The 14,077-nt window shown below is 38.7% G+C and overlaps 1 protein-coding gene across 1 annotated transcript; it reads left to right on the top strand.

Annotated features, from left to right (window-relative positions):
• Nucleotides 1-1,701: 1,701 nt before the first annotated feature.
• LOC140944806 (uncharacterized) lies at nucleotides 1,702-9,561 on the top strand. Its single transcript, XM_073393910.1, has 5 exons — nucleotides 1,702-2,962; nucleotides 3,617-3,700; nucleotides 7,348-7,548; nucleotides 8,614-9,048; nucleotides 9,431-9,561. Exons 1-5 carry the CDS (start codon nucleotides 1,759-1,761, stop codon nucleotides 9,559-9,561), a joined length of 2,055 nt encoding a protein of 684 aa, XP_073250011.1. The 5' UTR covers nucleotides 1,702-1,758.
• The last annotated feature ends 4,516 nt before the right edge of the window (nucleotides 9,562-14,077 follow it).

Raw genomic sequence — 14,077 nt, forward strand, 5'->3', positions numbered from 1 at the left:
TCATATAACGTTGGGAGGAGAATCTGTGAAACACTGTGATGCCTTTAAATACCTAGGCGTAGTTTTCGACAGCAGTCTTTCCTTTAATTTGCGTATTGATAGTTTCTAAAACACTGGGGATGTTCTCAAGAATTAGATCATCATTAACAACTGAAGCATCGAACCGATTGTATAAATTGATGATACTACCAAATTTGGAATACTGTTGTGCTGTTTTTCATGGCTGTGGTAAAGGAAATGAAGAAGAATTGGAACGCCTGCGAAGTCGTGCTGCTAGGATAGTGCTAAAGACGGTGCATTTGTCCACTCAAGATATGGCTTCCGGTCGTGGTTGGGACCCTCTTAAGATGACAAGAGAGAAACATATCGTCAAACTTGTCAAGAATTGTCTTGATGGACAAGCTCCAAGTTATTTCTCTGATTATTTTCGACGGCGAACTTAAGATATTCATGACTATGACACTAGGTCTAAGGATAGGTTATCTATTGATGAAGTCAATCTCGAGTTGACTAACAGAGCCTTTTTTTATAAGGGGGCTACGTGACCCTTTTTAATGATTGTATGTAGTTTTGTTCATAAGGAGGCTACCTTTTTTTATTGGTTATAATTATCTAATGTATCCCAGTTTCGTATATAGTTAAGTTTTTATCTATTTATTCATTTATTTTTATAGATGGTTCATCAAATTGTAAAGTCAAAATAGCGAGGTTTTACGAATTCTTTTTTACACTAGGTTGAAGATAAACAAAAAGTAAATCTTTGTACAAGTTTACATTTCCGTAGCATGTGTCATTTCGAAAATACAGCAATTTGAACTTCCGAGTTCTCACAGTGCGTGACACCAAAATAGGAATGCTGTCTCGTTGAAAAAAAGTATCTCCTCTTGATTTTCAGCAATATAACCACTTCAAGTATGGCGTCTCCATACAAAGCTCTACAAAGGTGCGTGAAACTTTTCGCCAAATAACTCAGAACTATGGGCCACAAAGACCTGAGACTTGGGCAAATTGTTTATATATTAGTCTTTTATAATATTTCATTTTCTTGGTTTCTTCCACTAGACGGTTTCCAATTTAATTTTTTGTTGCGTGACAGTGAAAACAATCTATACGGGACTCATATTGATAGCAGTTTTTATAACTGAATTGGTCACCCTATTTAAACATGTTATTATTATTATTATTATTATTATTATCCACCACCACCACCGCCACATTTCTATTGTTTCCCCTCCGCCACCACCTCCACCTCCGCCACATTTCTATTGTTTTCCCTCCTCCTCCTCCTCCTCCTTCTTTTCCTCCTCCCCCTCCTCCTCATTTCTATTGTTTTCCCTCGAAAGGACAAAGAGGCCAAAATCAGGCCTTTTATTATTATTATTGTTATTATTATTAGTAGTAGTAGTAGTAGTGGTATTAGTATTAGTATTATTATTAGTATTATTATTATTAATATTATTATTATTATTATTATTATTATTATTATTATTATTATTATTATTATTATTATTATTATTATTATTATTATTATTATTATTATTATTATTATGACTTTTCATGTTCTGAAAGGTTGTTAAGACCGATAGAAGTCAATCGGTACCACCTAGTGAAACGTTTTTCCGTTTTCCAGTAGTAGCTGTAATTGATTCTCTATTTTTCCTCATTGTAGTAGTTTCTCTATTGTCCATTGTAGTAGTTGTAATTGAGGCTTTACTATTAATTTCTATTTTAGATGTTGGACGACTTTGATGTTTGATCATGGCATCACCTTTACAGAAAGCTCAAATGCATGATGACCAAGTGCATGGATCTCGCAAAGTGAAAGTCACTATTTTGGCATCTGAATGGGGACCAAGTAATGGGGGGCTTTCTACCATTAACAGAGAATTAGCCATTCAGTTAGCCAAGTTCTCTGACCTGGAAATAACCTTCTTTTTACCAAAATGCAGTCAAGAGGACAAAAACATGGCCCTTGACCACAAAGTAAAGATCGTAGAGGCAACGCCACTTTCTTGTGTTGAACAGCTTGATTGGCTTTTCTTTCCACCAGACGATTTGGAAATCGACATAGTTGTTGGTCATGGAGTTAAACTTGGTAAACAAGCGCAGGTTATTAAGAAATCTAAAACGTGCAAATGGGTTCAAGTGGTGCACACAGACCCTGAGGAAATTGGGATGTTTAAAAACTATTCCCGCCCAATTTCAAAAGGTGAAGAAAAGCACAAGGACGAAGTAGAACTGTGTGAAAAGGCTGATCATGTTGTAGGAGTTGGACCCAAGTTGAGCGAGGCCTTTCGCTCATATCTTTCTGGTTGTCATAAAGATGATTATGTCTCTGAACTCACTCCTGGAGTATTTGAAGAGTTTCAGACTGTAAAGCAAGTCAGCCGAAGCGATAGGCAACAACACAGAGTCATGGTGTTTGGTCGTGGAGACGTAGAAGATTTTGAATTAGACGGATTTGACATCGCTGGGAAAGCGATTGCTGCATTACAAGATACTCGTCTTGTTTTTGTTGGGGCACCGGATGGAAAACACGAAGACATTGCGAAGCGGTTAATGGAGTATGGTGTTCCTGCAAGTCGATTGAATGTAAAAGGATTTGTTCGAGACCGAGAGAGTTTAAAGCGCTTATTGCAACAAGCGGATCTTGTAGTCATGCCTTCAAGAACAGAGGGATTTGGTTTAGCAGGACTCGAGGCAATGTCAGCTGGTCTCCCTGTGCTTGTCAGTCGCAACTGTGGCTTTGGAGAAGCACTGCACAGTGCAGCTTTTGGTTCAGCATTTGTGATTGAGTCAGAGGACCCCAAAGTGTGGACTGCAGCTATTCAAAAGATCTGGAACAAGGACAGGGAATGTCGACTTGAGGAAGCGGTGAACTTGCGTGATTCCTATGGCAGGAAATACAACTGGGCCAGACAGATAAAGGAGTTAGTTGACAAGATGATCAGCCTGACTCATGGTAGGAATATATACTATATTTTTCTTCAGTGGCACATTACAGTACCGTAGCATGGGGAGGGGGGCCCCCAATAATTTTGACAGGCACATTTAATTTGGTCAACGGCCAATCTCTTCTCGCTGCTCTTCGGTTCGGTAAAGCGTGAAAGTTATTTGTTTATGGCTTCAAAAGTTAAAAATTGCTGGAAATTAATGCTCTCGGAAGGCTGAAAATGCTATTTCAGAGACCCTATATATTTTAAAATCTTCCGGGGGAGCGTGCCCCCGGAAGATGCCCACGGACCCCCCAGCATGTAGCAACTCAAGCCTTCGGCACTCGTGATTGGCCCCCCCAATAAATCTAACTTTGCTACGGCACTGCATTATCAGGTAACAATAGAGAGAAAACTGAAAGAAACAAAAATAGGATCGCTTACAAGTTTTGCCCTGGAGTCTTGGTAAAAATGTTCGCGGATACCTATCTGAACATTATGCTGAAAATATCAAAACTGTAACGTTTGTAATTTCTTCACGTACATTGTTTTCAGCAGAATGGTCTGTGGAGAGCGGTAGTCATACCCTTCGGATATAGTCTTTATCTGCAGCACTTCACATGATTATAGTTATACACACATAATCCCTGTAATAGCATGTTTTCTCCATTTTGTTGCAACAGAAGATTCCCCAAAGGCCCGGAGCTCCTTCGAAACAAAGTGCAACACTTCTCAGTGGATGGAGAGCATGACTGACGACCATGAAGGTATCTTCGTAGACAGCACACGTAGAAATCATTTCTCTCTATTTTTAACCAAGTGTGAGAAGTGGGGGGGGGGGGGGGGGCGAGAGCAAGCAAAAAATAGAGACGTGGAGAGAAATAAAACGCCAGCCGCTGAGCTTCTATCCCAGGAATACACAACCATACACCTGTCTTTTTGAAAACCAGGTTAGAAACAATTTCAACTCATTCTACTACTTGCCAGTTTAAAACAATAAAACTCATTCAAAGGCCGATTGAAAGCCTTTATCTGACGCCGGGCAGTAGGTTAATGGTCCCTAGAAGCATTCCGATCCAACGAGTCCAAATTTAAAATGGCGCAAAGTTTAGAACATTTATTCAGTAATCTGACTTCGTGGTTTTTCAAACCGGTGTCATTTCAGTCTAGAAATTTTTAAGTTGAGTGAACTGCAGCGAAAGAGTGCCTTAACTTACATAACATTTTAAATAATTGACAAAACACTACATTGTACCTTTTCCGCGGTCCGATAAACGACAGAGTTTCGCATGGAATAGACAACAAACTGAATGAAACATAGCACACAAATTATCACCTTCTTATCTGCGAAAACCGGCCTTATATGGTTCAACGCCATTAGAGCCCGCCGAAACTAGACCTAGATCCAATTTTCCTGAGTCGCAGTTCAACCACGAGATCACATACCTGTAACACCATGCGGAAATCACACAATCACACCTTCGCAGCACTGATATAAAGACTATCCACAACCACGTATAATCTTCTCACGTTTAATACAAGCGATATCATCGAATAACTCGTAAAAACTCAGCCTATTGGCAGATAAACATGCACCTCTGGACTTTTCTTTTACACTCGTCGTATTCAAGTTTCCGGATGTACAATCACATGGACAGCAGACCGGCCTAAACCTAAGTCTTGGCCTGGGTCAAAGTTCACCTGCAGTGTTGGTCTCACCTAATAGGCCACTTCCGAGTTCCAAAAACCCTCACTTTCAAAATGAGGCTAGGTGCACAACCTTTCTTGTGAAAATGAGGTTTATTGCATGAGAATGAAAAATGATTTCCATATCAAACGCTGAGCACCTACCCTTGTTTTGAAACAGAGGCCCGCGGGAACTCGGAAATGGCCTATTCATTTGACTCCTAACAACCTGTTCCCGAGGCCAAAGATCATGAGAATTGGTGGTCACCTTAGAAAAGCGAACAATATCATACCTTTCTGTCTCAGCCTGGATCTGAGTGATTGATCCGTTTAGCCAAATGACTGCGAGAATAAAATACAATATCACAGGGTCCAGAGGAGATGTGTTTGTCGTTAGAACATCAAAACCCGTCGAAAACCTCTGAAAAAATGGGTTATTTTAATCGCGTTACGGTTTCGTTACACATTCTATAGACCGCAAACCAAGAGACTGAGGGCCCGCAAGATCGGCTTCCAGTATAAAATACGGAAAGGGAGGAAACAAATTTGGGGCCGATTTTCGAATCCCTGAAACTCAAATGGAATTGAATGAAATCGCCTGATTTTACTAACCTGATCTAGAATTCTTATGTATTTGCCAAATACTGTAGGAAAACGGCATAAGAAAGCGTTCAAATTCATTTTCGGCGACCGAAATTTACGGCTTCTAGAGAGCGCTTTCGTTCGGTGTGCACCGCAACACATGGTGACGGAAATGACGTAGTAAAGTAAATGTGTTCAAGATCGGAGCAATAAAAGGGAAGTCTACACGACTTTTGCCTCATGCCAAAATGCTGCTCTTTCCAATAAAGTTTTTTTCCTCTGCTGGGTAGATTATGCTCTGGAAGGTTCTACAGTAAATGTGATTTTAGCGGGGATTTTAGCCGCATGTTTCACACTGAGAGGTCATGACACATATCGATTTACTGTGGTTATTGTTTCTGGTCGGCAGGATTTGCCCTCTAATGCAAGCGCATTTTCTTTGACCTCTTTTGAAGCGTAAAGCTTTTTATTACGGCTGAACAAGGGTTCCAGTTTTCTCCAAAGTGCCTTCTGGATCTGAATAACTAAGCGATTTTCTTTAGTCCGTGAATATAATGTTTTTCTTTAATACTGTATCACGCTGGGCCCAGCTTGTTAGTTTTGTTTGAAGAATGTTAAATTATTACGGATAGTGATTTACGGGTCGTGTGTACTCTTGCAATAAAAAGTGACACTGAGTAGAGCGGGCGTACAAGGCAACTGTAATATAATCACGACTGTGCCATTCTTCCGTGGTCCAACTATATTACCTCTTGCGTCTTTGGCTGTGCGTTTTGCGACTACTGGGAAGCCTTCGCACAAGCAAAACCTGCTTAAGACATCGAAGACTGTTGAAACGTACAACAAATGTCCAGTCTTGAAAGATCTTCACTTCAATTAAAACTCTGTTGTTTTCGCATAGATCTCTGAGATCTTTAAAACTCTCTCTGCAGCTGATGTTTTGATTCTCGAATTAGCAGCGGTCTGTTGCTTTTGCGTTTCCGTTCTCATTCCGACTTCCGTCACCGAGTGCTGCGGTTCACATAGAACGAAGTCACGTGGTACAAGTTTCCTCCCTTGTCCTCTCTTTTACTCGGCACTTCGTGCCTCGGTCGCCCTCCGGGCGACGTGCCGTGCGCCAGCGAGGATATGGCTTGCGGTTATTGATTTTCAAAAGTCGATCTGGGTCAGATAAGAAGCGAAGAAATCGTTTACAGTAGATTTATAAAGATCCCATTGGGCTAATTAATCGTGCTAAGCGACAGGTATAGACATTTTTCAAGGTTAGTAATTTATTTATTCACACGAAACTCCTCTGGACCCTGTGCAATATTGGACGATGCAGACTCTGCGAATCGTAATAACTTCGTCCCATCTCAGAGCTTTACATGATGCTCTTCGGGAAACTTTTCTCAAAGCGTTCAGTATCTAAAAGTGAACTGCTAAAGGGCACCGAAACCAGCTTTAGGCGCGCACTGATTTTAAATAACTGCCACTTGTGTTAAAGAGAGAATTGTGGGTAGGGACAAAAAAACATAGGGAGGGAGGGAGGAGGGAGGGGGGTGGGTAAAATAGTAATTCTGTCTACATCCACTTCTACACAAATCCCTAACCGCAAGACAAGCCAAAAAAACGACATAAGCAAACAACACAACAAACAAGCTATTAGACAGGGGAAGTTGAGAAAAATTACAAAATGTTTGCTAACCCGGTTTTCATATTTCCAGGTAGATATCTCAATTGAATAAGTGCCTAAAGTCCAATTGTGTTGTTTGCAAAGCAAAATTAAGTAGAATCGAGTCATTTTAAAATTGCAAACACTTTTGAGGCAATAGTTCTGGGTTTTGCGTGAGATTTCAATGTCGCATAGTAGCCTTGTCATCACTCTACAATGCCTTAGAGCACATGCGAAGAATGTGAGGATGATTATACCTAGAAAAGTGCTTTTTTCACCAAATGAGCTCGCCGACAAAGAACATACATCTACGAGAGAATCGTGAGAGACATTTCACTGATCTTTAATGAATTTAGAGTTGCTCCTTTGTGCTTTCTTTGCAATTATTATGCCCAACATATTTCCGCCCCAGGGAGGAATAGGCACGGCCTGGAACTGACTGAGCCTAGGTTTTAAAGAGATTATAATTGTAACCAAAGCTTGTTTTTACAGAGCCTTCTCTAGAATTTGACAACAACCAAAGAACAAACTCTTATCACGACGAGCAGCCTGTTTCAGAAATGTTCCGTTGTAGTGACTGTGTAATGAAAGCTGATGCTGCATCAGGAAATCCAACTAAGATATCCACGAATACAGACTATCAGTCTCCAAATTGCCGTAAGCGTAAAATGTCAGAATTCTCTTGTAATCCAGGTATGCAAAACATGACTTGTTTTTCTTGCTATTGCTCATCAGTACACTACTGTATCTAAAGGGGGAAGTGAATGTTAGATTATTCAAAGGTACGTTTTCCAACAGGACTTGTTACCGTTTACGCTTGTACCATAAAGAAGTGTATTATTGATGATAGTAAAACTTATAGTGCCGATATTAATAGTCGCTTGATAGTCGCCATTTTCTTCAGAGGTTATAAAAAAAAGATTTTGAATAAATAGTAAATAAATAAATTTATAAATATACAAAAGATTAAAATATATCAAACACTAAAATTATAAAAATTACTTTGGTTACTTTAACTGTGCAAACTGCATAAAACCTACTAAAAGCGAGTAATAAAATTACATCTTATTAGATACATTGTAAGGGCTTTCTGGAATGAAATGTCTTGAGTGCCTTCTTAAAGATGACAACTGACGGGCTTCTCCATGTCGCAAAAAAAACAAATGCCAAAGTTTGGGAGCAGCAACAACAAAAGAACGATCTCCTAATGTGGTTTAAGTCCTGTCTCCATTATGCCATTTAACATATCTTAGTGACAAATATTTTCAAAAATAATATCTGCGAACAGGTTTTGCAATTTTGCAAATTGTATCTTTCATTGAGTTGCTATAAACGTTAACATTCTATTGACATTCAAGTTTGCAGCTAATATTGTGAATCTGTGATAATGCCCTAACTAAGTTGCCTTGTGGGGGCTCTTTGTGGATGAGATGAGGTTTTTAAACCTCTTTGGCTATGGGTGAGGCGCCTGAGTAGACATTCAATAATGATGAGTACCTTGACGAGAGCCGTCTCTTAAATTCAGGTACTTCAAGTCAGGAGAACGTAATCATTTTTTAAAGAAGCAGATGTCCTCCAATATAGCTAGTCATGAGGGTGCATCTTCCCTGAGGAAGGAAACCTCTCACGTAACAGTAAAAATTATGTTAGCCACGTAAATTTCTGTAAGTAGGTAAATAAATAAGTGTTCAGTTATTGTGCATACTGAATGCTTTGCTATAGTTTAAAACGTGTAACTTTCCTCTTATTGATTTTCAGACTCTGTTGTTACCACTGCCTTGATCAAAGTTCTAATTTCTTCGAATACCCAAGATTTAACTGTTGAACAACAAAGAATATTAAATGAGGAATTAGAACAGTTGGTTAATAAGTATCGAAGACACCAAGATCTTTCGTCATTGCCATTTGATACGAGTGTAGACCGCCTTACTAAGTTTATCGAAAAGACTTTTGAAGCGATCGTAATGATGGTGAAATCAGGATCTTTGATAATAACTGTGCAGTGCCCCACTCTGAAGAGTCTTGAAAGTCTGTGGAATGGTTACTGTTCTGGTTACCTTAACGACATCGTTGAAAGGTTCCTGGTGACTGATGAACTCAAGAGAAAGCTCGGAATGGACAATGTCAGGATGAAGACAACTATAGAAGAAGAAAACTACTTAATTTGTAAGAAAGCTTTCATGGAAAACTCAGGTGAGTGGGGCAGCTTCAGGAGAGCTTTTTGGGGGGAACATGTATTTTGGCTTAATATAAGTTTTATGAACAATTTTTATTTCTGTATCAAATATTTTAATGAACAAATAAAATGGGTAGTAACTGCTTAAAATTTTGTTTTTCGAAACATTTAATATAGGTGAAAGAGCATTTAGTGCAAAATCCAGCTAAATGTTGCCATCTTGGCCGGTTACAATGACAACTGTTGTAAGTGCTGAGGTAATTTCAGCATAATGGTCTGCGGAGAGCGGTCGTCATACCTTTCGCTCCTAGTCTTTATTTGCAGCACATCACATATTTGATTATAGTTATACAAGCATAATTCCCGCAATAGCATGTTTTCTCCATTTTGTTGCAACAGAAGATTCTCCAAAGGATCGGAGCTCCTTCGAAACAAAGTACAACGCTTCTCAGTGGATGGAGAGCATCACTGCGGACCATGAAGGTATCTTTGTAGACAGCAGCGTAGAAATCATTTCTGTCTATTTTTAACCAAGTGGGAGCGTGGGAGGAACGCGAGAGCGAGCCAAAAATAGGAACGGGGAGAGAAATAAAACGCCGGAGGCTGAGCTTCTATCCCAGGAATACGCAACCTAATATATGCCCAACAAATGTTCGTCCCTGGGAGGAATGACCTGGAATTGACTAAGCCTTAAGTTTCAAAGAGATTCGATTATTATTGTAACCAAAGCTTGTTTTTGCAGAGCCTTCTATGGAAATTGAAAACAACGGTTTACCGAAGAAGTTCGTTATGTTTGGCATACGGTGTTTAGTCTAGGATCGCGTTTCAGGAACTTTTCTCTCCTCTATAAAGTTAGTAAATTGTGTGGTATCTTTGAGGTAGGATTTTTGTGCTTTAGCGATCGGCTGAAGAATGTGGTCTAAGAATGATGATATTCGCTTTGTTGGGCCGTCGCAGTATAGGTCTTCCATTTAGGGTTGGTTTGTGAATCTTTGTTAGTGTGTAGAAAAGTGGTATGCGCGGTGGGCAAGGTGTTTGTGAAAGCCATTTCTTGGTCATTGTGTCAATGTGGAGATCATTAATATTTCTTGGACCTTTTGAGAGGTCTCTTGTGCCATTGGTGCTTCGAGGGGCGTGTAGTTTTGCCTGTCATCAAGCTGAACTTGGCCCCCCGGGGGGGAACTCCGCATAGGAAAGGGGTGTGGACGCTCGTCGTCTCGCTTAGGGGTGTAAATTTCCGATTTTGGTCTCACTTAGGGTGTTCTGGGCAAAACCCATCATATTTAGCGGTGAAGGTCTCGTTTAGGGTTGCACGCGAAAAAATATAAAAATACGGCGAAACCTCTATTAAGCGGACACCTTCGGGACCTTCCCAGGTGTCCGCTTAATAGAGTTTTGTAAAAGTTACGCAATATTTGTTAACGATTAAGTTTCAACGGTTACTCTGTACTGTGATAAAGTTCTAAGTTGTTCAGGAAGCTATACCTTGTGCAAGACTTTCGGTCTCGAATCTAAAGTTTATTGAGAGCTAAACGTATTGATTTATCTATATTAATCAACTACAGTACTAGATATTTCTAGGACGTAATCCAATACTACTATTGTCAATTCAGTCCGGTGTCTGCTTAATAGAGGTTATTAACAATAGAAATTAGCCAAATACAATTTATTTTAGTGTCCGTGTCCGCTTAATAGAGGTGTCCGCTGAATGGGGGTTTGTTATAAGGGAAATATGAGATACAGAAGAGAGAAGTCTCTAAAGGACATACTTGTTAGAGCTAAACTTTGAAGGTCGTGTTTAGCCTGCCAACCTCTTTTAACAGCTGTCTGTAACAGTTCGAATGTTTGTCCCTCAGTATTTCAAAAGATAAAAAAAAAGCGAATGAGTTATCATTCAAAACGTAAATATATAATCAACGCCTGTACGTTTACTTTAAATTAACCCTAAAATCTAGTTTTGTTTCCACACCAAAGATAGGAAAATAAACGTCTACACATTCAGTTCATTGTCTTTTTTATCCTTTATTTTTGCATCCTTGTTAGTGAACATCCCTCTTTCTCATTCACGCTTTGCTATTTTACGTCTTATGAATTGATCTAACCATTGCATTACTTCATTCACACGCGTCTTCTTTACAGTTTGACCTGACGACACATAGCTTTGTTTTTCAGTCACAACAAAGGATCAGTGTAACTTTTTCATACCAACCCTAAGCTTAATTTAGTTTATAAAATAAAATTATGAGGATGACGTAAAAAAGATATTTACATTTCCATTAGTTCTGTGAGTCTGCCATTGTCGAATAGTTAAGTATCGGCCAGCGTCACAGATAAAGGTTACGTTGGAAAAAATTTCTTGGAAAGGGAATGCGCTTCCAAAGCAGCATTTTTATTGCTACTAAGGGACAAGTAGTAACATACCAAAGCAAATTGCAGGATGATAGTTAGATGATACCGACAATAAATTGCTTCATGTAAATTCCGGGAAGTACCCTCCCTTGTATAAGCCATGCATATAGTTCAGTTTTGGTATGTGTCGCCCCAAAGGGTATGGTTTCTTTTTGCGCACTTTTTGGTCCGAAAACGGGTATAAATTTTGCCTATTTTGCTCGAGAATCGAGTATGGTTTCCGAGGGAGTTACAGGAGTGCATGAACGTAATTATCTTTTCAACTCCAAATCAGTAAGAAAGAAAGAGAAATATGCGAATTCGAAATGGATTTGAAGAATTTTTTTTGTTTGCGCTCTAATTTAAGTAATGATGACATAATTCTGCGTAAAGATCAGGTCTGAAAACGGGTATGGATTTGGTCTGGTTTGGACTGAAAACGGGTTTTCTAAGTGTCGAAACAGCGTCGACTCTACTCTATGCTCAAGAAACCACAACCGCTCATCTGCGAAGCCATTCTTGTTTTCCTGATCGCTTGGTTATTCTAAATGAAGACAGAATACTTTCAAAATGATTAGAAAAAAGGATATTTCAGACTCTCGAAAAATGAAAAAAATTACTTAATTCAGTATTTCGTTTTTAAATAAAATGACCGTCTGGCCGGCCACTTCCGACTTTGGCAAGCGCCCGTAGTGTTCGTCGCTAAGAGGGGATTCAATTTCATCTTCGAGTTGATCTTTGTTCAATGACAAAAGAGTTTGAATGGATTGAGATTAATCGTGATCCATATAAAAATATTCTGTGCGCTGTCATATATAGACACCCAAGTGGTAAAACTGAGGACTTAACAAGTATCTTTTTTCAACTGTAGAGAAACTTTCAAAAAATAATAAGTTGTGTTTATTCATGGGTGACTTAAACATAAATCTTCTGAACTTTGAAGACTATCAGACAACTGAGGAATTCATTAGTACTGTGATTTCTTATGACTTCTTACCACACATTCTGCAGCCAACAAGAATCACTGATCACACAGCAACGTTAATTGATAAATTTTCTTTAATTTTAATGAATTTGTTGCTACTAGTGGAAATTTGGTTTGTGACCTTACAAATAATTTACCAAATTTCTTGATTATCTATAAATTATCTTGGACAGCAAGCAATATGACCAGGTTTGCTCGTGATTATTCTTGCTTTGATCAGGATAACTTTAAGTAGATGTTCAGTCAATTCAGTGGGATAATGTTTTTTGGGAAAATGACATCAATCAGGTGTTTGATTACTTTTACTCTGTAGTCAATGCTACAATAGATAAACATGCTGCTTTAAAAACGTTAAGTAAACGAGGAGCAAAATTTAAGTCCAAACTCTGGATTACTCAGGGTATTCGTAAATCTATTAAAACCAAAAATAAGCTATTTATGCATTATATTACAAGTAAGTCTCAAAGTAATCACTCTCGCTATAAACTTTACAAGAACAAACTAAAGCATATTTTAATGGTGAGTAAAAAACTCTATTATAAAGAATACTTTACGTACCATGTTATAATGAAAAAGTCACATGGAGGGGTATTTAGAGCAGCTTATTAGCTCTAAGCATAGTAAATTGTCCTTCCCAAACAGATTAACAGTCGATGGTCATCTCAACTGGAAAGAAAAAATACAACAAATTTCAAAAAAAATATCTAGGGGTATTGGTGTCCTGTGTATGATTAGACATTTTGTTGATACGAAAACACTAGTTCAATTATACCATGCCATTATTCTTCCTTTTCTCTCCTCACTTATGACCATAACATTAAACCACTTCAAATAATACAAAGGAAAGCAATCCGTTTAATTTCTTTCTCCAATTTCAATACACACTGTGTTTGCTATACTTAACCTTCTTAAACTTCAAGATCATATTAAGCTTCAAACTCTCTTTTTTATGTACCAATTTAGTACTGGCAAACTACCAAAGATCTTTGATTCGTTTTTTGTTAAAACATCTTGTAATCATAATGTAAATACACTGTACTCGCTTTGCATCTAGATTTACTTTATATCTTCCAAAAATCAGGGGCGTAGCGTCCTTTACGCAAATATGCACGTGCGTACTCTAGAAATTGGTAGGATTTTTTTTCTAAGATTTTGTGTTATGAGGAAAAGCCATTTGTAGTGTCGTGACTTGAACTTGTATTGTGCAGATTTGTCTCTGTCTGTCTCGCTGTTACTCTGCATAGTTTTTACACAAAAAATACAACAGTTGATTAATTCAAAACATTCTTGAAATGTTTGCCTTCAGGCGATTCCACGATACATTGCGTATTCATGCAACACACCACAAAGGGGGTGTTTACACGAGAAAACTCCCACCGGCGCGAGTTTCATACCAGAATGACTTTCTTATTTCGTATCGCCTTTACATTATGACTGGGTCATATCTCGTTATTTGAAGATGCACTTCATTTTGATAAAATACAAGTAAGATTCAGAATCGCAAACATTACGCATGCGCTACCCGTTCCAGTCTACCGGCAGACCGATTTCACACCGAAATGTGTGGTCATTTCGCGTTTACATGATACCTTTGCAAGATTTTGTAGATCGGATATGAAATTCTCGCTCCGGGTACGACAACAGGGGTGAACTCATGCTGGGGTGACTCGCGC

The sequence above is a fragment of the Porites lutea genome, chromosome 7, assembly GCF_958299795.1.
Source record: "Porites lutea chromosome 7, jaPorLute2.1, whole genome shotgun sequence".
Classification (NCBI taxonomy): domain Eukaryota; kingdom Metazoa; phylum Cnidaria; class Anthozoa; order Scleractinia; family Poritidae; genus Porites; species Porites lutea.